This window comes from Triturus cristatus, chromosome 7, assembly GCF_964204655.1.
Source record: "Triturus cristatus chromosome 7, aTriCri1.1, whole genome shotgun sequence".
Lineage (NCBI taxonomy): Eukaryota > Metazoa > Chordata > Amphibia > Caudata > Salamandridae > Triturus > Triturus cristatus.
This window is the reverse complement of record NC_140590.1, coordinates 1,584,233,350-1,584,257,778: the sequence shown is the minus strand read 5'-3', so window position 1 is coordinate 1,584,257,778 and position 24,429 is coordinate 1,584,233,350. Positions and strand designations below refer to the sequence as shown.

General features: G+C 46.2%; 1 protein-coding gene across 6 annotated transcripts in view; it reads right to left on the bottom strand.

The window, feature by feature from the left end:
* Window positions 1-24,429, bottom strand: part of STAU1 (staufen double-stranded RNA binding protein 1) — a 385,539-nt gene that overhangs the window by 41,550 nt on the left and 319,560 nt on the right. For 4 of the 6 annotated variants that reach the window (XM_085619433.1, XM_085619431.1, XM_085619435.1 and 1 more), the window contains one exon: window positions 1,694-1,786. In XM_085619433.1, coding sequence (XP_085475559.1) covers window positions 1,735-1,786 — 52 coding nt within the window. In that variant the 3' untranslated portion in view covers window positions 1,694-1,734. The remainder of the gene's footprint in view (window positions 1-1,693; window positions 1,787-24,429) is intronic. The other 2 variants (XM_085619434.1, XM_085619432.1) reach the window with 1 other exon arrangement.

The following is a 24,429-nucleotide window of genomic DNA, read 5'->3' as shown; positions in this document are numbered from 1 at the left end:
CAGGAGGCTTTTTACTCCCAATATTAATGGCTTCATACCTCCAATCAATCAAGTCATCAGTGCTTCGCTGTTTACCTTTGCCCAGGACTGCTCAGCAGAAAAGAATATGCCCAACATGAGAAGCACATTAGGCTCACCTGCTGTCCACATCACCAATCCCTATACTGTCAGAAAATAGGGGCCCACAGGGCCTCTCACAGAGGTGTTAGTCTATTGCCTGTGACAATTTCCATTGCACGGGGGATGGTCAGCAAGATCTGCAGATCACCACCGTAGCAAGACTTCATTGAATGTGCACTACTAACCATATTCTGCCAACTGACGTTGGTCAATGAGTACCAATTAGAAAGCGAGGAGATTGTGAAATTAATGTTGCCTCCTGGAGACCTTTAGGCAGCCTGTGTACCTCCCACTTCACATATTCAAGTAAACCAGTCAGGCATTCATAGCCGTTGCACATGGCACAGTACAGTCATGTACTGCTACCTAGTTTAATTCAAGCCTCACAATTTCCTATACAAGATTCCAAACAAAATTAGAATGTGATAAATACTATACCACAGCTAAAATATTTGCAAAACACCATTGCACAGCATTAGCACAAACCCAGGAAGGACCTGGAGAATGTAACATGTGCACAGAAGCAGTGGGATACTGGTTTCGGATTATATAAATGTTTTTTTCATAAAGAAAGCAACCGGTATGCCTTGCATAATGTGGAGCTCAGCAGCTTTATTCTGGTCCATGGGTTACAGAATATTTCAAATTTACTCAACTGTCAAGTTAGTGCCGTTGACATACAAGTTATGTAGCTCATTACAGAACAAATAACTATCCACAACTCACATTGTGGTAGAGGATTAACTTAACCTATTTAACGTCTGTGCTGCTACTAGCTATCAGAACTCCCCTCCAGAATGTTCACTGTGACAAGTTTGGGTCCAAGAGCTAATGCAAACCTTTTTAACCATCACATATACAACCCTGCATGTACAAACAAACAGTTTGTTTCAACTGTGTCCCAAGTGAATAGAGCCTCTACAAGAACTAGAATACAAGACACATCTACACAAGCTAAAGGATTTTTAAAGGAGAAAGCAGTAACATATGGGTGCAAAGTATATTTTATAAAGTTTGGCAGCAAAGAAACAAAATAGTAAGACGTAGAAAGCATGACCAATCGAGCTACTACACTAAAGTAACTGCCATTTTTAATTCTATTTCGGCATTTACAGTTGCTCTAATTACACATTACACTGTGTCTTGTGATAATGTCTATGTGCAATAACTGAAGCTACAAATCAATTCTACATTGATTTCCTCCCTTATTTATTTTCACACCCACTTGATTTTAAATCAGGACGAACTGCTCCTTCCTCACCATCACTCCTTTGTTACCAAATATTGGTACCCTTGTTACTTTTTTTGTTCACTTTTTCCCTACGACTGCCTCGCCAGATTCCTGTGTTTGCTTCTGGTGGTTGTCTCCTAAGCTTTTGTCCACCCACTTTAGTTCCATATGAAAAATGTTTGCACGAAAAATGTAGCCAACTGTAAGCTTTGAAACATCACCAGCAAATCAGTGTTCTCTGATCAATATATTTGTATTGCAAAGTGCCCTGCCTTTATTTTCACTGTTTAAGCCATCAGACTTCTCTTCGTTATTAAAAAAAGAAAAGAAAAGAATACATACAACAGGATGCTCACATTGCAGGAACCGCCAAGATCATGTTGCTAAAGGTAATCCACACTTTCTTTACATTGGGATTTTACAGATTCATAGCCACTGCAAGAAATAAACACAATGTATTACTTTTTCCAAAGGTGGCCTCTTTTGCTTTCGTCAAAAGATAAATACTGAATACAATTTTTTTTATTAATAAAAGCAATTGTGATGAGTAAATACCACATTATTGTGTGTTGTGGATGTCAGTAGATGGTATATTTGTCATCCACATCTAGCCAACCAGGACGATACAGAAGACGTGAAAGTGTGAGTAAAGGAGAAATCAAGGCTTGTCTCTTTTAGATAACGTCCTACAGTAGCAACTGTTTACTGGTTAAGTTAATTTCCCCAAAAATAAAATGTATCTGCAAGCATAACCAATATAAATCTGCATTCAAGAAAGAAATATCTACAAAGGTCTGGCTATTTTCTAAGAGAAAGTGTTTCTTCATTGATCAGCAAATTTGTGGAGGGGTTTTAAGGGAGGGAAAGTTTGAGAGTGAGCCGAGGATGGGTTAGAGGAGTGACCGCATAGATAAAGGCGAGTGACCCATTCTTCGAAGTTTTCAATGAAAAGTGACTGCAGAATAAACCTGGTGTGAAGAAATAAAAAAAGAACAGACAAAAAATAAGCAAATACATAGATTAAGATGACAGGCTGTAGATGGGCATTTGAGTGTGCATAGGGACATAGGTAGCTTCAATTGGTACACTTATGCTACACAATAATAAATATGAATAGGTGGCCATCCCAGTCAGGACATAGGGAAAGGGGGTCGGGAGGCTACCAACATCAGACGTGTGGGTTGGTTGAATTGGTTTAGGGTCTCTGTCTTAGGTGACACTAAAGCATTTACCCAGTAACAGCTCTGAAATTCAGCAGGGAGTGTCACCTGAATGACAAGAATACATTGAAACCAGGTAATAGAAGTGAAACATGTCTGGATGGAGCTGCTAAATTATCATTACACTTTTTCACATCTATTCTATTCGTCGTCACTGGAGTGGGGGCTACAAGCAGGTTAAAGTAACTGAATTGTATCAGCCTTGAATTAGAGTGCATAGATACGGTCTTGTCTTTAGTACAGGCTATCTTTCATAAAGCGTTTGGGATATCTTCCCACAGAACAAATTACCTCCCTTTAGTAACACTCTTTCTGGTGGAAATTCTATCTAATCGCAACTACTCACATTCTGAATTTCCCTAGATGCCAGACAAAATCCAGAAAACTCAAAAGCAGTCCTTCTTAACGCCATACACGGAGTCGTGCGGCTTACACCAGGTTACAAATTAGTTACAGCAACCAGATTAAATAGACTTCGTGTATGGACATCTAATAGCAAAAACAGCAACCAGGTGGTAGATTGCAAGCAATCACATGGCGGTGTAGACTGCACAGCCTCGGGTGCGGAACCCTCCCAGCTGCTGCAATAGAAGATCCTCCTGAAAAGGTAGTCTAAATCAGGGGACAGACGCTCATGCACAGAAGTTCCAGGTAGCAGACTCTCCTAGTCCAATCTGGAGCTACAAGGACAACTCGGGCCCAGTCATTCCCTATCTTCTTTAGCACAAGAAGGAAGGTGTGTAGGAGTCCTGTGTTCCACTCCAGCTGAAATGCTTATCAGAGCAAGAGTTTTCACAAGAACTCCAACTCGACGGTAACGAAAAGATTCAGCCAGATGTTTCAGCTGTCGCAAGATGCCCTGGGACACCAAGGGGGGAGCTGCCGCTCGTGATCCACCCTGGGGTCAAAGGATCTCATCAGGTGTTTTACAATCAGGGAGATGCTATGATGTTCTAACTAGAGGCACAGAGCCTCTTAGCACAGGACCTTTCTCCGCTCTGCTTGTTGAAGTACCACATGGCAGTTGCTTTGTCCGTGAGATCTTGCACTAACCGCTCCTTGATGAATGGCAGGAAGGCCTTCAGCACCAGATAAATGGTCAACAACTCCAACAGACCGCTATGGTGCTAGGTTTCTGCTGGAGACCAGAGTCCTCTGACCTCCTCCTGCCCCAGATCTCCTAAAAGTGTTGCATCCGTTACCACCATCAGGTTTGGTTGGGTAACGGAGAAGGGTCTGCCACAGGTCCAATAGTGGTCAAGCAGCCCCGACTGCAGGTCTCTTGCAATCTCGTCCGACATCTGGATTCGGTATACTTATTTATGGGTTCATTGTGACGGTCAATTCCCCTGCAAAGCCCACATATGCCACCTTGTCCAGTGGCCAAGCAGGATACAGGAGGGTAACAGATCAAGAAACCTCAGAGTGGCTCTCACTGAGGTAAAAACAAAGGGATTATAGCCCAAATGTCCTGTTGATTTGGTTTGTGAATTTATAACGCGCACGATTGTCCATGGGCGTCTTGGCGCTAAGTCGATGTAATGTCAAGGTCTGCCAGGTGATAGTGCTCTACCTAAGAAGTAAACAGCCAGGATTTTACCTCTTTCCTGAATGTGAGCAGAGATGTGCTGTTTTTGATTGTAATAGGGAGAAGGTTCCAGGTCTTGGCTGCCTGAAGCAGGAAGCTCCCCCCCGCCCCCAACCTAACTTGCTTAAATTTGGGAACCTGAATCAGCTTTGCCTGGCTCGATCTCAGGTTTCTGGAAGGCTCATATTGTTTCAAATGTGTTTTTAATAAATGGGATCCTGACCCATGGAGGGCTTTAGAAACCAGACAAACTGACTTAAACTTTATTCTCTTTCCAATAGGTAGCCAATGGAGGGCTCCTAATCTATGGGCTACTGGCTCAGATTTTGGAATGTTCAGCACCAGCCTTGCTGCAGCGTTCTGTAAGCGCTGGAGTTTTGCTAGATATTGTCTCTGTATCCCAGCATACAGCTCATTCCCATAATCTAGCCTAGATAAGGCCAATGCTGTTACTACTGTTTTACAGGAGTCCTGGGGAATGTTGCGACTGAGGGAAGGCACTGACCTGCAGTGTTCAAGGCAGCTCCTATAAAGGGAAGCCTCTGCGAAGGAGTCTGTGTTCTCGATCAACTAGCCAAAATTGTAACAAACAATGTCAGTAAGTTCAGCATTGTCCAGAGGCAATCCCACCTTCAACAGTCAGTCTTCGATGTAGGGAAAGGCTGGTATTCTCAACCTCAGAAGGTGGACCGCAATCACCACCATCACTTTTGTAAACACCCGAGGGGCGCTGGTGAAGATGAAGGGGAGCACAACAAACTGAAAACGTTCCAGGCCTACCATGAACCGCAGATACAGTCTGTAGGACTGCAGGATGGGTCCAAGGCCAACATCCATTCAGCCAGTTCTAGAGCAGACCGAACCTGTGGCAGCGTGAACATTTTGAATTGAACTCATTTCAAATTTTACCTTTCGTACAGAGGCATTCACAGGATGACGACACAAGATAGGGTGAAGCCTGATCCTTCTTAAGCAGAAGAAAATAGAGAGTGTTACAGTGTGCCACTATTTTACAGTCCAAAACCAGCTTGATGGATCCTTTGGAGAGTAAAACATGCACCTCATGCATTAGAATCGACAGGCACTTCTCTGAGAGACTCTCTGATGAGCAGCATGCCAGAAAGAAACATTAGGGTATAGCCATGCTGAACAATCTGGAGGACCCATCTATCAGATGTGTTGGATCGCCATCCTCTGAGAAAGTACTGGATTCTGACTCCCATAGGGTGCGGGTGCCACAAATGGTAAGCTAAAGCGGCTTGGAGGCTGTTGCTGCAAGAGAGGGGGGACAGGGAGGATTGTTGCCCTTGGTGACCAGCGCATTACCTACCAAGATCCACATCTCTGGCCTGGAAAACATTGTAGTGATTGCCGTGGGAGCTAGAACGACTGGCGCTGCTTGTACACCAACCCCTGGATTAGCCTACAAATTTCTTTAACTGATGAGAAAACGGCTTCTGTAGGGCTGAAAGACCCAGGGCACCGTGCCATGGTCCTAGTTTCCTAGTGCTCTAAGGCAGAATCAGCCTTCTTGTCGAAAAGCCATGAGCCATCGGAAAACACAGCCATTGGGCAGACCTGTATGTCTCCTGAGAAACCCATGGGTTGCATCCACGCATGGCAATGGAGCACTATACTGGTGCTAACCGGTCATCCCAGACAGTTTGGCCAAATCTAGAATGGTCTGAGCCAAGGAGGTTTTAAGTCCTTCGGGGACTGCCAGCAAGATATCACTGGCCATGTCCCAGAAGGCATGCATATATCACCTCAGTAAACACCCAGCATTGACTGTCCACAATGCTTGGCTACACAAAGAGAACTTCAGTTTTCCAAAGGCCTCAATCCTCAGACTCCTTGTTTTGGTGGTGGAGGGGTTCATAGGTAATAAGTTTGAGCTTACCCTAATGGTGGAAGCCTAGACCGCCAGACTTTTCTGGAGTAAGATATTGTGTAAGAAAATGAGGGTTGACAGATGATGGTCTGTGGCGTCTGGCCTCCTTGTATATTCACAGGTGCTTAGAAGTGCTCATAAGAGTTTCAATGAATGGAAGCTCAGATGGGGTTGGCCCAAGAAGCAAAACATCTGCATGGACATTTGTCTTAGCTTGTGCAGAAAGCAGCTGTAGGTCCAGTACCTCAGTTGCATGTTGAATTACCACAGCAAAGGAAGCACTCTCCTCTGTACGTCCATGTAGAGCTAATCATAATGACTGTTTAAATCCCACCCATCCTCACCATCTATATCTAGATAAAGGAGCCTCTGATGTAGTGGAAGCATAGATTCAGATTTACGATGCATGGCGACCCTGAAATGGATTTAGAAAGTGAACTCGGTTTGGGTAGAGTAGTTGCGGGTACGGGGTTCAACATCAGAGTCAGCACCAGATTATCTGTTTGAAGAGGAACTGACAGTTTTTGGAGCCAGAGTGGAAGTCACCTCCAGAGTCTGTGCAGTACATGTAACAGCTCCAAAGGGTTCAGATGAAAAAGTTACTTAACTTTGGTAATGCCTTACCTGGTAGAGACTATCTAGCTGCAGATTCGTTAACATAGAACATTCCCCAGGCGTCAGACTGGATCTTGAAATTTTTTGGGTGAGCAGAACACCTGCTTGTCGGTAGGTGGCATCGTTTGGCTCCATGTGGCATCATCCGTGCCAGAAGTGACATGTGCAGTGCCTATATAGGCTCCACCCCAGGGCGCCGACTTCAGTTTTTTCTTGTGACTTTCCACACCAGAAGCGTGGAGCTGCGAAGACCAATGACCACTAGTGCGTTAAACTAGGGTCCTTAAAGGGGAAACAGTCCTTAACTCTAAAATTAATACACAGAGCAGGGAGGATAAGTAGGTCGGTAAGGAATCTGTGGTTAGGTAGAGTCTCTACCAGATAAGGTGTTACCAAAGGTAAGTAACTTGTTCATCTGATCAAGCCTTCTTGACGTAGATTCCTTACTTAGAATAGATACCCAAGGTATAAATCCCCAGGGGAGGAAATGCAATATGGTTTAAACTAGAATCTGACTGTCCAGGCATTAGTGTTTCGTAAATGTGTGCAGGGAAGCCCACGTTGCTGCCTGACATATCCAGAACAGGAACTCCGCGAGATAACGCAGTGGTCGCACCCTTGGCTCTGGTGGAATGAGCCTGCAAACCCTTGGGGGTTGCTTTGTTCCCCAATGCATAGCAGATCGTGATGTAGAGCACTAGCCATTGTAAGATGGTACATTTCTGCACAGCCATTCCTTTCTTTGCTCCTACGTACCCCACAAACAGCGATTCCTCCACCAGGAACTCTTCTGCACCGTTAAAGAAGAAGGACAGCACTCTTTTAGGGTCCAGTCGATGAAGGGTCTCCTCTTCTTTAGACAGGTGAGAAGCATAGAAGGTATGCAGAGTGACGGACTGGCCTACATTTAAGTGTGTTACCAACTTCAGAAGAAAGGATGCTCTGAGTCAAAGGACCCGTTTGTCTGGGTAGATGTTGAGGTACAATGGATTTGCAGACAGTGCCTATAGCTCACTGACCCTCCGGGTAGATGTTATTGCCTCTAGGAAAGCCGTTTTGAAAGCCAGTGAGAACTATTGTGTAGTTCCTCGAAGGGAACGCACATGTGAGAACTAGGTTGCGGTCCCTCTGCGGCATAATTAAAGGTGCTGGTGGAAACATAGGTTTCCAAAAGGTCTTCAGTCTATTTACATAGGGGGATTTGAAAAAGGATGGCTGATTTGTCAACCACAGAAATGCTGAGAAGGTAGGTACCTTTACAATGTGCCCAAAGCAGAGCCCTGCTGGGCCAGGGTAAGAATAAACAAAAGAACCTGGGAAAGGGTTGCAGATAGAGGGTCAACTTGTTTATCTGTACACCATACCACAAACTTGCTCCAACGTCAAGCATATACCGTCTTGGTGTAGGGACGCCTGCATGCCAAGATAGCATTGCAGACTTCGGGAGGAAGGTCAAAAGCTGTCCACTATCGCCATTCAATCTACATGCATGAAGGTAAGCGTTTGCAGGTGCAGACCCTACTGTGCTTCTGCGAAAAAAGATCCTCCTGAAAAGGCAGCCCTATCGGAGGACCCGTGATCATGCTCAGCAGCTTGGGAAACCAGACCCTCCGTGCCAAATCCGGAGCCACAAGAATGGCTTGGGCTTGTTCATTTCTGATCTTATTGAGAACTCTGGGCAGGAGTGGTATGAGCGGAAAGGCAAACAGGAGGCCAGAGCTTCACTCTCGTCAAAAAGCATCTCTGAGCGAGAGCCGCATTTGGAAACAATATATTCATCACAGAGTTCATGGGACTCACTTGTGTAGAACATTATGCATAAAAATCTGAAAAGCCCTGTATTATTTTAAAATTAATTCTGTTCCACAAATTAATTGCAACACTAAGTTACTGTAGGATACATGATCTTGGGAATACTGAAAAGAAGCTACAGGACTCCCAAATTATTAAAAACCCACATCTATTAATTGCAAAATTCAGCATGGTGGTTGGAGGGCATGCTAAAGGGGTGTAGAGGCGGCAGCTGCTGGATAGGGGGCATGGGGTGGACTGGCTCGATTCTGGCTGGCTGTTTTTCGGGGTCTGTAGGAAGTACGCCCCCAGCCACAAACAGATTGTGCGATTTGTTGGCCATGGTGGCTTGGTGTGGAAAGACGTGGTTGAAAGCCGCTTCCACCACAGAGTCCGCCTTCTCTCCGAACATAAGGAAGCCATCAAGGGGAATGTCCACGAGTGAGGCCAAGACATCCCCCGAAAAGTCAATGGCTCTAAAACAGGTGTGACATCTAAAGGCCAGCGGCGATTAAATCGCTCTGCCCAGGGAGTCTGTTGTGTCCAGTCCACATTTAATGGTGAATTAGGATGTATCCCTCCCATCAGCAATTGCTTGAGAGAATATAGCTCAGGCCATGAGCAGACCTTGCACAACAGAGTCCCAGATGGTATAAGAGTATCAGCATATGAGGCACGCGGTGTTCCCCATCCGCAGTGATAGTCTGGCGAAAGGGAACATCTTCCTCCCTTTTGGATTCCCTGTCCGGTGAAGTGGTAGGGAATGCGCTGTGTTTGACTTTGGAGGCTTAGGCCACCAAGCTTCCAGGCTGGGGTGCATTGTGAGGAAACTGGGTTCCCCTGAAGTGGGGTACTGTCCTATACACAGGAGCCCCTCTGCAGGTCATGGACCAGTCTCCAAGTAGGACGTCGGTAAGGGCTTCATTGAAAGTAGTAATGATTGTCGGGACAACTCCTGGCTGAAGCACCTTGGTCAAGACATTTGTCTTGAATGCCACGGAGGGCGGCGTAAGGTCCAGAACCTCAACACCCTCTGCACCACCACTGCAGAACAGGCACCCTCCTCGGTAGCCATGTTAGGGCGAGAGATCAGGCCAATGTCTGGGGAGGAGTCCAGTCTACTGGCATCTGCCAGCTCCTCAAACCAGTTGGCCTCAGGATCTTTTAGAGACTGGTAGATATAAGGGTACGGCGAAATTCCTTTTGCAGGGCAGGGGTCGCTCTGGCTCCCTCATTCAGGGAGGAGCAGAGGCAACCCAGGTGCGGGCTCCAACACAGAGCTAGGCCTCAAGTACCGACGACACCGTGGCTCATCTGAAGACATGCACGGTGAAGTCGAAGATCTCTACAATTACTTTTTTGTGGGATTTACCCAACGATTTGGAGTGGGATGACTATCGCCGGGTAAGAATCTGCAAACTATCTCGGGACCTTCCTCTTGACTGAGATCTGGAGCAACGTGAAGACAATCGACATCAGGGGACAAAGAGCTTGAGGGAGTGCTCCTTCAGAGCCTTAGGATGGATTGCACGGCAATCCTTGCATGTCTTGGCATCATCAAATGCGGGTCCGTCACCAACATCTGTTGGAGGACAGGCACTCCATGGCTTAAAATATGCCTTTCTGGAGAACATCCTTCACGCCAGGAGACAAAGCCTTGAAACAAATCATTGCCAACGAGCTGAAAAGGGTCTGCCAAGAAATACTGGGGGGGGGGGGGGGGGGGGGGGGGGGTAGCTCTTCTTCGAATCTGCACTGACTGATGCGGAAAGAAAAGAAATTATATCGCGGTCTCGTAACTCCTTCGGGTGCATGAAAGCACACTCTTTCCACAACACCTTGCGTGGATCCATGACCGATACCTGTTTTGAGGAGCCACTGCATTGTTTGAAGTGTGTAGCTTAGAGGGGACATTGCTTTCTTGCACACTGGATAACATTTTGGCTGTCATCATAAGACAGACAAAAGTGGGAGCGCTGCTCTGGACCCTGCATTCGAAGGGGCGAAAAGAAAGGAAGAGATGCGGATGTGCAGGGGTGCTGCTTGTATGAAGCTTTACTGCGTCACTTCCTGAGCTGTATGAAGCAGAGGGGAGCCGTACGGCGCCACCTAGGAGTGTGTGGGAGTACTACTATGAAACGTCCCCAGCTCAAGTTTGGTGTAGGGGAAACATTCTTAAGGTGAGGGACCTGTGATTACAAGTATCCAACAGAATTACCTATATTAGTCTTCCAGCCAACTGATAATCCATCTCCAAAGTCCTTTCACAACCAATTTCAATCCTCATGCCCTCACCTATCACGCTTTTTTGAAGCTGTATTCCTCACCCCTTCATAACTGGATGAATAGTCCTTCCTCTTGGTACACACAGCTAACCCTCCTCCTTCGCTCTTTTTCCTACTACTCATTGGTTTTCCCTTTCCTGCCTGCCTCCCTCTTTCAGCCACTCTTATTTTTCTAATTCTTAGCACATTCCAAAGTTTCTGGTTCCTTTTATTTGATACGACTGCAATGCTCCTTTGTTTGATTCAGCTTGTAAAACACTAATATTAATGTTATTCTTTCAATAGATGTTCTGCATTGAATATGTAGCTACACTATGCTTAGTGTGTATGTTATATAAAATGTCTTAAATAATGATCTTAACTAAATGTTTGACCTATCTAAATGACTAAAATCTGTGCATTTACAATTTGAAGGATTGCATTGCCTGTGTAATTTCCTCCCACAAGACTGAACACCTAGCAGTTTACAGGAGGCCGAACTTTATCAGAGTTATAACTGCCCAGATATGCCTCACCAAAATCAATGACACCAGTCCCAACGACTATGATCAATGAGTGCTTGAAGATGTTACTGAAAGAAATTTAAAAAACAGACACTACAACAACAATACACAGTTGCTTCTCCCAGTGTAATCAGGCACACTATAGAACTACAAAGCTATTCATTAGACTAACAGTGACTAATATAAAAGCAACGGCGCATCGAGATTCCGTCAAACAATGTGCAACATCAACAGAATACATTAGACAAACCCCCTCCCCATACCACCGTGTGTACAAGAAAATAGAAAAAGGTTGCCTAATGATTCATGAAAATTACATTCTTTGTTCAAGATAAGTGAAAATATGCTAGTTAAATCACAGCACTTTATTATAACAACCTACTGGAATACTGCTTTGTCATGCTAAGTAAAATAATCTGTAATGAGTTAGACAACCACAGAATGGTTCTAAAGCCTAAACAGTTTGTGCGTTGTTACATTGCCTGCTGCCCACATTATGAGCTATGCACTAGCAATGCAAATTCTGGAATTTTCCCAGCTGTCTGCACAAGTCACGTGATCTGACCTCATTACGGTTGTGCCTACCAACACATAATTGAGACAATGACTAGAAAGATCCTCATCTAACTCTGTGCACCATAGACCGAGGGTCATTAAACACCCAGCAAGGTGACTCCAGGGGTAAAACCTAATCTAAAAGCAAAGCCCACCTCAACAGAATTCCCTACAAAAGAATGCAACTCCTTCTAGATATTGCTTTTAATTCTGTAATTGATGCAGTTTTGCTGTAGATTTTACACTTTTTTATGATTACTGCTTTTTGGTTTCTAAATCCAGCACTGAAGGTGGCTGGCATTCATTTTGGATTGGTGGTGAGGAAGCTGCTCGTATTGCTTCTGAAGTCCACACTTTTCTTTGCTCTCCATCAACCACTTGACTCATCTGGTGGCGACTGGACGTTTGGCGTCCATAAATGCTGTGTTCATCAGTTTCTTCTCCGGTCTACTTACCATCATCTTTGGGGATGTGCAACCTAGGCTTCAAGGTTAAAGGTGCCTACTTTGTGGTAAATGCCTATTTGGGCATTAAAGAACCTTTGAAAACCCCTGCCTCTCGATCATCTTATCCTCCCCTCCCCTTTTTTGACATACTCACCCCCACTTTTTGCCTGGTATTCGATGCAATTCTGACTTGAAGTGCACTAGGTTCCTGCTAACCAGGTCACCGGTGCCAGTTCTCTTTCCTGCAGTACCTAATGGAGTGGTAAGTCTCCAGATGGGATCCCAGGTGTGCCCTGACTATGTTAGAGAGCACGCTGAAGCACCTCAAGCTTCTGAAGGTGGGGTGGAGTGGAGTGGATGTTACTGTCCTGACTTTCTGGCCCAGTAATCTGGAGAAATACAGAAAACAGCCAGATATTAATTGGGTTAGAGTTGTAGCACTGAGGGATACAGGTGCAAGTGTTACTATGGAAACTGATATCTCCACTACAGTATCTGACTGGTGGGATCTTCACAGTCAGCAATGCTGACAAACAACCAGACTAAGGTCCATCCCATGGCAATGGTGAAATTAGAATGGGGAGGGGTTACTGGCTAAAAGAATGTGGTGGTATCTTCTGCAATTCCTGTAGAGTGTCTGCTAGGAAATGATTTAGAGTCCTAAGCTTGGGCTGAGGTTGAAAGGAAAAGCCATGCTGGCTATACCTGAATCGGTGTGTGTAAAAACAAGAGCACAGTGTAGAGCCCAGGGTGAAAAAGGAGCTGGAGCCTGAAATAATGGCCCAAACCTCCAAGAGAAAAGGCAAGAAGTCTGGGAAAACAACTTCAAATCAGACACAAGCTCAGGTCCCCTCTCCTCAGGGAGAAGACCTGTCAATCCCAGAGAGAATTGAGCCACAGGAACTGGGGTCTTACACGGCAGAGCTCCTAGGCCCAGGGAGGCCCTCTAGGGAAGATCTGTGCCACGGACAGAGAACCTGCCCCACTCCTGAGAGCCTGAGACAGCAAGCTGCTGATCAGGAAAATGGAGAAGTCAGTGGCTCCCACAGAAGCTATTGGGAGAAGGAACTCCTTAACACTGAGGCCAGAGACCCCAACACTGGTGCCACTAGGAGAGTGGTACTGCCTCAGCAGTACAGAGAGTTCTTACTCACTTTAGCTCATGGCATCCCCCTTGCTGGGCATCTTCGCCAGGACAAAACTTGGAGTAGGTTAGTCACCCACTTCTACTGGCCAAGTAAGTCCCAGAATGTGAAGGAGTATTGTAATTCCTATGTTACCTGTCAAGCCAGTGGTAAGCTAGGTAACCACCCAAAGGCCCTCTTAATCCCACTCCTAGTGGTTGAGGTTCCCTTTGAAAGAGTAGGGGTTGAAATTGGTGGCATTCTGGACCCTCCAACAGCATCAGGTAACAGATTTAAACTAGTGGTAGTGGATCATGCCACCAGGTACCCATAAGCTATTCCACTTAAGACTGTCACTGCTTCTGCAGTTACCAGGGCCCTCTAGAGTATCTTTACAAGAGTGGGCTTCCCTAAGGAAGTGGTGTCAGACAGAGGTAGTAACTTCATGTTTGGCTGCCTAAAGGCCATGTGGAATAAATTTGGTGTGACTTAAGTTCACTACCCCTTATCATCCATAACCCAATGTTTCAGTTGAGAGATTCAACAAAACCATGAAAGGCATTATGGGACTCCGTGAAAAACTCAGGAGATTAGGTGTCCTTTTGCCATGCCTGCTTCTCACCTACAAAGAAGTACCATAGAAGGGAGTATGGATTTCCCCTCTGAAAATCTGTTAGGTCAATTCTGTAAAGGGGGCCATTGTGTAAAGGGGAGGAAGGCAGGGATATACCTCTCAAAGAGCCTAAACAAGACATAGTGGACTATGTGCTGGGCCAATGTTCAAAGATGACTGTGTACGAGGAGAAAGCATCCAAAAACCCTGAGGCCAGCCAAGAGCTCCAGAAGCTCTGGTATGACCAAAAGGCTGCATTGGTGTAGTTCCAACTAGGGCAGAAGGTGTGGGTACCAGAGTCCGTGGCTCACAGGGCACTCTAGGAGTTTTCTATAGCGTGAACAAGATCCAGGGTAGGGTATCAGAGCACTTTACAAGGAAAGTAGAGTGAGTATAGAGGATCTTGCAAAACAACAGAACAGATACAGTATCAAAATAATTCTTACAAGGTTAGGTAGGTAGAGCAATGAGCATGTAACAGTAGGAACAAGTTTGAGTACGTGTCAGTCTTAGAGGCGAAGGTGTCATTAAGGGGAGTGCGGTAACAAGTTCGAAGTCGTAGACTGGTTCACTACCTTGTGGAATTAAGGGAGGAATTTGCTCATCAGGAATGATTTTGCTTCCCTTTTGAATAGTGGTGTAGATGACATTTTCCTGATGTGTGGAGGTAGCGAGTTCCATATTCTTGGTGCCGCTCCGGTGAATGCTCTGTCAGAAGTTTTTTTCTAGCTGAAACGAGAGGGTTTCAGGAGTAGATTGTCGGCGCTCCTAGAGTGTCTGTTTCCTCCTGATAAGGTACGTTTTTGGTCTAGATACAGGGGGGGTGCTGTGTAGAGCTTTATGAGTGATGCACGCCATCTTTAGTTGGATTCTGGCTTCATAGGGTAGCCAGTTGAGCGCCTTCAGGTGTGGAGATATGTGGTCAAATTTCTTAGATCCTGTTAAAGAGTCTTGCTGCTGCATTGAGACAGGATTTTAAAGGGGCTGTTGAGATTTTGGGAAGCCCCGAAAGAGTAGTACATCCGTACTCCAATCTTGAAATAACTAAAGCCTGAACTGCAGTTTTGAGGTCACAGATCTCGATGAATGGTTTGATTTTTCTGAGATAGCTGATGTGAAAGCAGGCATTTTTGGCCAACAGGTTGATGTGCGTTTGCATATTGAGGTTCTTATCATCTAGTGTAATTCCAAGCGATTTTGTGGAGTCCACCAGAGTTGGCGTGCAATTCAGGGTTGTGATCATCTTGGTCCATTCCTTTATTTCCAGCGAGCTTTTAGGAGGGGAAGATTAAGAGAAATTCTTTTTTTTGCGGGTTTAGCTTGAGGAAGTTGGTCCGTGGACGGACTTTGAGAGCTTGATTCATCATCTTTATCTCTTCAATGGAAGAGATCTTGATGTAAAGTTAAATGTTGTTTGCGGACATGTGGTAGGAGATATTTGCTTGCTGTAGTAGTTCGATTAGTGGTTCGACATAGGTTGATTAGCGTGGGGGATAGGGTTGAGCCTTGTGGTACTCCAAGTTGGTGGGGTGAGGCGGGATGAAAGATCTTTGTTTACCATGAACGATTGTGTTCTGGTTTCCAGAAAGGATTTGAACCATTGAAGAGCTGTGCCAGATAATCCCATCCTGTTTTCCAGTCTTCTTAGCATTTGGTCGTGATTGACTGTATCGAAGGCTGATGAGAGGTCGAGCAGGACTAGGAGGCAGGTTCCATTCAGGTCAAGAGCGAGGAGGGTGTTGTCTACTATATGCAGAATGGCTGTTTCTGTGCTTTGGCCGGGTCTAAAGCCTGATTGGCAGTCATTCTGTAGTTTGAAATCCGTGATGTGTTGGTTCAGTTGTTGAACGCATTTTTCCAGGGCCTTGGCTAGCATGGGAATGTTGGTTATAGGTAGGAAGTTATTGGGGTCGGAGGCGTTTGCTGTCAGCTTTTTTAGGATAGGGGTGACTTGACCAGTTTTTAGGCAGTCCGGGATGTGACCTTGCGCTAATGAGGCAATGATGATTTTGGTCCAGAGAGGGGAGATGATATGGTGAATGTGGTGTAGGCAGTTAGAGGGGACAGGGTCATTGAAGTGGTTGTTGGGTTTGGTAGCTGCTAATATTCTGGTTAGGTCACCGAGATCGTAAAGTTTGAAGGTACACCAGTGAGTTATTTTTGGGCAGAAGTAGATCCAGTTGTGTAGGATTTTCATCTTGTGTGTTCTTTCAGGTGGCTGAGTTGCTAGCTACCACCCTAAGCTCGAGTTGGAGGGAGATGGTTTTTGCTGTGAAGAATGAGGAAAATTCTTCACTACTAATCTGTGATTTCGCAGTTAAGAGTGCGGTTTTGGCCAATTTGTTGGATTGTTGTTTTAGCATTTCAAAGAGTTTCTTCGGTCTGTTTTTGGCACTGTCTAGTTCTGATCTGAAGTAGTCTTTTTGATTGTAGAATGATTTTATTTTAGGATTTTCTAGATTTCCTAAGTAGTTTGAGTTGAAGGGGGGAGGGATGTTGTCTTCATTTGCGTTCAGTTAATCTTAGTTTGCGCCTTTCTTCGTTCAGAGCTCCGTTGAACCATGGGTTTTTGTCTTTGTCCGGAATTCTTTTGAGTTTTGGTGGGGCAACTTGGTCGAAGATTTTGGATGTAGTGAGGTCATTGACGTCTGACATGTTATTGGGAGGAGTGAGAACTTTCTCACAGTGGGAAGCTAGGTTGTTCCAGTTGAGGTTTTTCATGTCTCTTATCCAGTGTTTAGGCTTGACCTGCTGCGAGTAAGTTTTCTTTCTAGTGGAAGGAATATGGAAGGTAATGGTCCGACCAATCACAAGGGGTGATCGAGATAGATTCAATAATTTTTACTTGGGTGATTATTCAGTCAATTGTAGCACCTTTGGAGTGAGTGGACTTTGAGATGGCTTGTGTCAGTGAGTGGTCTGCTAGGAAGGTTTTGAGGGCGTGGACCTGCTTGTCTAGGGGCTTTTCCTAGTGTAGATTGAAGTAGCCAAAGAAAATGTCATTGGAGACAAGTTCGTTGTGATAATTTCCATCAGTTGGTCTGTGAATACTGCGTTCTTACCTGGGGGATTGTAGAGTATGTGTAATTTGTGGAAGTGGTTGTCCGAGGATTTTACGGAGATTCCTAGGTATTCACAAGAATCCAGGGGATTGGAGTGAAACGTCAAGATGGTGATGTCGGATTGGTGTATGCAGGAGATGCTGCCGCCCTTTTTGTGGGGTCTGTCTAGTCTTATGATGTTATAGTTTGGGGGAACTAGAAGGTCTAGGCATGGCAAGGATGATTCCGTGCGCCAAGATTCTGTGAGGATGCTTATGTCCATTTTCAGGTTTAGGATGAGGTCGGCGATGTCAGAAGCGTGTTTTTGGGCCAAGCGGCAGTTTAGTAGAAGGCAGGGGATCTGGTTTGAGGCATTCTCTAAAGGCGGCTCGTGATTTTCGAGGGTGGGGGATATTGTTAGAAGGTTATTCGGGTTAATCGTTCTGTGATTCGGTTGGGAAGTTCTGTTTGGGTTGATGGGGATTGGGAGAATAGAGAATTCTTCCTTATTTGTGATGGGGCAAGTAGGAGTTTCGTAGCGAAGTAGTAAATTTTGGATTTCCCAGTCCGTTAAGTAATTAGAAGTTTGCGTGTGCGTTGGTGTCGCATAGTCAGAGGAAGTGGGATAATATTTATAGCGCTGTTAGCTGCGGCTATAGAGTTTTGAAGATGATTGAGTTTAGAGAGGGTTTTCTGCAAGTTGTAGGATGTTTCTAATTTCTAGGATAACGTTTTGTAGGTTCTGGGAAGTGAGGTTGGTATGGGTTTTGAGTGAGTATTTCAGATTGGTGAGAAGGGGGAGGCAAGATCGGTGAGCAGAGAGGGTTGGGGCTGGTATTGTTTGGGGGTTCGGTGACTGTGCTGGCAGTGTGGTAGGTTTGAGTGGTTGGGAAAGAGGAATGTGATGGGTATGCGCATGCTTTTTTTTTTTTTAATGATTTGTTAGAGTTGCCTTGTTGTGGTGAGTTTCTCCGGTGGACGGGAGAGGGTTGTGGCAGGGAAGAGGGTTGTGGGGATAGGGGTGGTGGCGTAATGTGGAAATTAGGAGGTACTGAGATTGGGTATGAAGTGAGGGGCGTTGTTGTTTCTGTTGATGGTTCTAGCTAAGGGTGTCAGAGGTATGAGTTCTGAGGGAGGTGAGTTGTTGCGGATCCTTCCGAAGGTTCTAGGTAAGGGTGAGGGTCGCTGAGATTCAGAAGATGTAGGGACAGAGGGAATGGTTAGATCCTGGAGGACCCTGGGTGTAGTGTTGGTGTGGGTTTTTAGAATGAGAAAGTAATTGTCGAATAGTTCTAGGTCCTTATTAGCGGCTTGAATAAGAACAGTGCCGGTTTTAGGTCTCGTGCCTAGCGTTGCAGTGTGTAGCCCTGCTCGCGCAGCGCGAGACATTTAGTAGGTGAAAAACTGGGTTTGGAAGCTGACCTAGGAATCGCACACGCTCGTGCGTGTACTTTTCCTTTTATGGCCCGCTATTGGCCTTTGCGTGCGTCTTTTTTTATGAAAGACAGCACGCAATTGGCCTAAGGCGGGCGCATTGCTCTGCCCACGGCCTATTGGTGTCTGTTACGAGCACCGGCCGTCATGTGCTTTCAATTATCGTGCCCAGACACGGGCGAATAATTGAAAGCACATGTCTCGCTGTGGCACGCGCGCACCACTCGCGGGCGTCTTGTTTTACAATAGCTATCGCTTTCACTGCCGCTCGTTTTGAGTGCGACTGCTCGTCCCCTTAACGCTGATTCCTGACCCTGTTAGGACAAGAGTCTGGCCTTGTATGGTGGCTGCTGCCTGTGTGCTTGACTTCCGTAGCCTGTTTCCCAGAGGTCTCCGTATATGGGGCCATTCCTGCCCTGCTTGTGAAGCGGTGCCCTATTCTAAAAGCCACCAGGCACTGCTCTGTGGATGGTTTCTTTCTGTTTCTACTGGTGGAGCTGCGGCCTCCTCAGATCTCCCAGGCACTGATATCTGTTTCTGACTGGCCCCCAGGCCATGCTGTGTGGAACCTGTGTTCTTGGTTCTTCTTAATGCTGGCTACTATCCCTGGTGGGGCCGAGCCATTTACCATGTGTGGTGGCTGCCTTCAGTGTGCCTGCCTACCAGAGTCTGTGTCCGGTTTGTCTCTGTGTGCAGCGCCCTCCTCAGATCTTACGGGCACCGCTATCTGCTTCCGCTGGCACTTCTGTGGCTGGTGTGCGGACCTGGGTGTCCCTGTAATAAATGGTCTTGGCCCTTGCTGGCAGGGTCTGTGCTCGTGCCTTCCTTAGAATGCCACAGCAGTGCGCCGAGGGCTCTACCAACCTGTAGGCTAATGGCTGCCTCCTGTGGTCGTGGCAGCTTGTATCCTTTCCTGCATCACAGGTAGTGTGTCCCCTTTCAAGCTACCCTTTGAACAGGCATGCTGGGCTGCGTTGTTGTGTGGCTGGTGACGCTCCGCTCACCATAGCTCCAAGTCTGCTCCTTCTTTGCGATAAACCTTCACTGTGCGTGCCCAGGTAGTGCCGTAATGCACGTTGAGTACTGACCGCCTTCTGGCACCCTATTGGTCATTTTGAATACAGCCTGTGGCCTTGGCTAATCTGCCCGTGGTAGTTGACCAGAGGTGTTTGGCCCTTACCGCTCTCCTGCCCCCAGGGGGTCCCCTTTTCTCAACACTGCCCACCCCCTTTCTTTGTTGGTCAGGGTTGGGGGAGGGAGAGGGAAGACGCAAACATATTGTCCCTGGCCAAATGACTAAGTCCACCATTAGCCCTACCGTTCTCCCCCGGGAGCCCTTTGGTTACGACTCCAGCCCGTTGAGTCACATGCTTTCATTCACGATTATTGAGTCCCATAAGGCTATTTAAGGCAGCTCCGTAGTCCTATATTAAAGTCCTCATGTAAAATGCTTCAGTAGCTTCTGGTTGAGTTTGCGCTATATCAAACTGAAAAAAAGTGAATAATTGCAGCTTTGGCTGGCGGCCCTTGTGGCAACCCATTGGCTTTTCATACTGATTTCCACTTGACAATTGTGAAATGTTACAATACGTTGTTTTCAAATAAATTTCAGTTTTCTTCAAATATTTTGTTAGTTATTTCCTTGGAAACAGTATTGCAATTTAATGAAATAGTGAGTTCAGATGGTCCGGCCTCACCTAGTTTTAAAAACATTTTTTTTACTTAGACCATTTGGAGATTTGCCCTTGCCCTTAAATAAACGCCTAGGCTGTCACTTTATTAGCTGATAGTGGAATAAATGCATACTGATGGAAATTTCTGGGGTTACTTCAGGTCAGGACATTTGCTTGTTACATTTGGTAATACTGTCTGAGCCAAAATATTTCACTTCATTTGTACCAGTTTAACAACTAAGTACAGAACAAGCATTTGCAATGCAATAGGTCTCGCATTTACAGGAGTTTGAGCTATTCGCATTGTAAATTACAATGTCTTTTATTTATGTTTTGGTTTTTAAAACAAATAAAAGGCATTGTTATTTGCAATGCTAGTAGCTTAAACTCTCGCAAATGCAAAACCTATTGCATTGCAAATGCTTGTTTATGCTTCTGAAGCTGTTGGTGAGAGGGGTTCACCAATGGCCCCCAACATCCAGACCCAATCTAGAGTTACACGGGGGGCTATTGAGAGGGGTATTTAATACAGTCGATGTCTACACACACAGACACAGTGGTCATCTTCAAACCCTGTACATTGGGGGTCCAGCCATTCTACAGATGCTTGCCAGAAGGCCACACAGTAACGCCACTGTCCAGGAGGGGAAATCCACCACCCTGCCGAGGTCAGGGAGCTCAGGGATGTTTCCGTATGCACAGTAAACTTTCAAAAGTTACAGAACGTGCATTCACACAACCTTAAAGACATACTGATGGTCTGTGCGAAACGTCTCAGACATGTTGAGCAAAAAAACTTAAATGGCTAATTCCATGGAAATATGAGAACTGTATTTTTAGGCAGATAAAGCACATGATCTCCCACAGTTTGACATGTCTGAATACTTCACCCATGCTTCCCACATACCTGTCCACTCGCCATATCTATCACATGTGTGAACTTCGAGCAGTTCTGAATGTCCTGCCCCAACACTTTCCATTCTGAGGCTCGGAGTTTCAGGACTGTGCCTAGATGCTGCTCACACCAGGGGCCGTCTTGCACACAGTGCTGGGTGGGGGGGGGGGGGGGGGGGGGGGGGGGGGGAGGGTCTACGTGCGTGCCCCCAGGGCACTGCTGTAGTACACAAAGGACTCCCAGGAATGAAGGGGCCATGCCGCCGCTGCCTCTCACGCCCCCTCATTACTCCTGGCGCTCTCAGCCCAAACAGCAAATTAGTGAGAGGGCCTGGAGCCACCCACCGCGCGTGAAGAGCAAAAACAGAAGGGGAGCTGCGCACGAGGAACGGGGAACATGCGCGTTCTTGAAATCTTCCCACAGGCACGCAACATGGGCGGGCGGAGGGATGGACATATGAGCTGATGAATGAATGGATGGATGAACAGCGGGTGGATGCTTTGATAGATGAGTGGCAGGAAGGATAAGTGGATGGATGAGTGGCAGGAAGGATGAGACGATGGATGAGTGGGTGGATGAGTAGGTGGGCGGCTAGAGGGAGGGACAAGGGAGCAGATGGATGACGAGATCAGCGGGCGCCTGCTTTGATAGATGAGTGGGTGGCTGGAAGAGCGGGTGGAGGAATGGTCGAGTGGGCAGATGGGTGGATGAATGAGAGATTGGTAGGTGCATGTGTAGATAGATGAACGGGTGGATTAGTGACTGGGTGTTCGGATTGGTTAGATGAGTGGTTGAATTTGATTCATCTCCCTAGAGTGCATCAAAGCAGCCGTGTGGTGAGGTTATCACGCAGCGTGTTTGTTTAAAGACCCGATTCAGCTGGACAAGAACACAGAGGTCTGAGGTGTGACCTAGAGCAAGGGTGTGCCGCATTTGCCTAAGAAGACTCGATCGATGCCACATTTTTAGAACCAACTACATAAATGGCTCCTTCTCATTTGAATGAATTCTCCAGACCCGTGTACCCATTGGACACAGCGCCCACGCAGAGACGGGGCAACATTACAGGACAAGCAAAGGGTGCAGCCTGTGTGCCTTGTGCTGCGTACAGTGCAGTCTTTCCTGTTTTTGTGATCGGCACTTCTGCGAGCCTAGGGGGTGTTTACTGTATGCCTTCACTTGCTTAACTTTTCATTAAATAATATATGCACTATATTTCTAAGTGTAATCTTTGAGTTCTATGAACGACCCTGCATCAAATTCCCCGCTCTAATCGCTAGTTCTAAAGGTCACTGGTTTGCAGAGGATGGGTCAATATATAGAAATACAGCTGAATCAAAGTTCACAATTTTAGAAATATCTACAAATAGCACTGAAGGAGTTATCGGCACATGTGATTTGGGATATGACAATAACAACAACATCCTTAAAGAAAGCGACAAAAAAACTTGTCGCACCAGGCGCTTCTGACTCTAAAGCCCATCCTGACCTAACGTCTGTAGCTGCATCAAGGAAAGCAATGTGTAACATAGGTTCCCCTGAAATAATAATAATACTCAGTGCGTCTATTTTAGAGAAGATGCAGAGGAGTAGAGTAATGGGTGCTTGCAATATCACTGCAAATAAGGGCAGGGGACAGGCAACAGCCTGACCCACTCTGGCAGGAGGCGACGCCGGGATGGCGAAGACAGGCAGAATATAAGTGCTTTGCCCCTTGGTTTGGCCCCCTCACCCCAAAGGGAGGGGGATTGTGGCTGGACCGGGGGCTTTAGTGGAGGCCACCCCCCCAGGAGCAGAACCCGGGCTGCTGGAAAGGGTGGGGGTAAGGGAAGCATAGGCAGGACGTTACTGGGCAGCAGATTAGGACATGATAGGACAGGATAGAGGCATGGAGGAAGGAAAGAAAGTAAAGGAGAGGCATTCATGGAGGGAGGAAGGGAAGTAAGGGAGGAATAGGGTCATGAGGGAGGAAAGGAAGCAAAAGAGAGAAAGAGCCATGGAGAAGGAGATAAAGTAAAGAAGAGAGACATTCATAGGTGAGGAAGGAAAGCAAAGGGGGGGGGGTCAGAGACAGAGGAAGTAAATGAAATGCAGGTGAGATAGAGGGAATGAGGGTGGAAAGTAAGCAAGACATGGGTAAAGGCTTGGAGGAAGGAAAATAAGTAAGGAAGACAAAACAAGCGGCCGCAAAAGTGAAAGTGATCGCGATCAAACATCAAAGCGGCCGTGAAAGCAAATGGTGTGCAGGCTGCCAAATGGTGCGCGCGCCCGGCGCACATGCACTGTATTTGGAGGCCTGAAAGCACTCGTTTGCACTTCCAGATCCCCCATTTACAAAAGCTCTCGCGAGAGCAGCGCTAAAGCGCTGGCTCAGGCGAGACCTAAAAAAGCAGCCGAAAGATGACCAGTTAAACTTTGTTTAGGGCCTTCCACTGCACGCTGTCTCATGTTGCCACATTTTTAGTACATTTTGATCCGTTTGAGCTAAAAGCTATTTTTTGGGATTTTGCAGCAGATAATAGATTATGTGGCGAATGCAGCAAATCCGTCATTATGCGAGAAAAGCATCAGAAGTGCATAATTCCAGTGGCTCCGGCTGTGCTTTAGATTCCTGCCTCTCGTGACATAACACCTCAATGATAACCTCCCAAATGTCTAAAATTTATGGATGAAGTAGTGCAATGCAGCCTTGGGTGGTGCTAGTAAGGCAGGTGTAGCAAGCAGCCCTGCAAAGTTTTTCAAAGTCGATGCGCGACTCTGTGCTGGTCCAGGTATTTTCTTAGTATTCTAGGACTTATGTTCTTGTTTAGCCATTGAAAAACAATGACTACAAATCCCAGAATGCAAAGGAAAACCTTGTGTTCCTGTAGCTGGTCACATATTGACCTGTGATACGTAGAAGCTTTGACCAATTGGAACACAGGGATGCAGCTACCATTGGTGCAGCGGGTGCCGTGGCACCAGGGCTCAGAGCCCATTTGAACCCTGATAATTGTTGTAATTGCTACCCCAAAGGCAGTCAACAGTGCATTTTTCCTTGCTTTCACCAGGGTCTATGGCATCCTTGCTGTGCTACTTGTGGAACACTATTCAACGCAAGGGCTGCACGGTGTAGGAAGCAGACATTCTATTCTCTGTATCCGTGAGTTTTAGTTGAGCATTGCATTCTGTGCTGTTATCAGTCTTTCTGGAACCAAAAGTTACCCCTTTATTTTCCCTTCTCTGCAAAGGTCAGTAGGCCGAATATGTGATGTAATAATAAAAAAAAAAAATTAAAAAATAGGGTTATCGGAAAATTCATAAGTGGGAAGAGAATGGTCTCCGTGGCAGCTAAGATGCAAAGCAGAGGAGTGGACTGTCAGGCGCTTTGGGTGATCACTGGAGGAGTACCAGCAGGTAGTGGT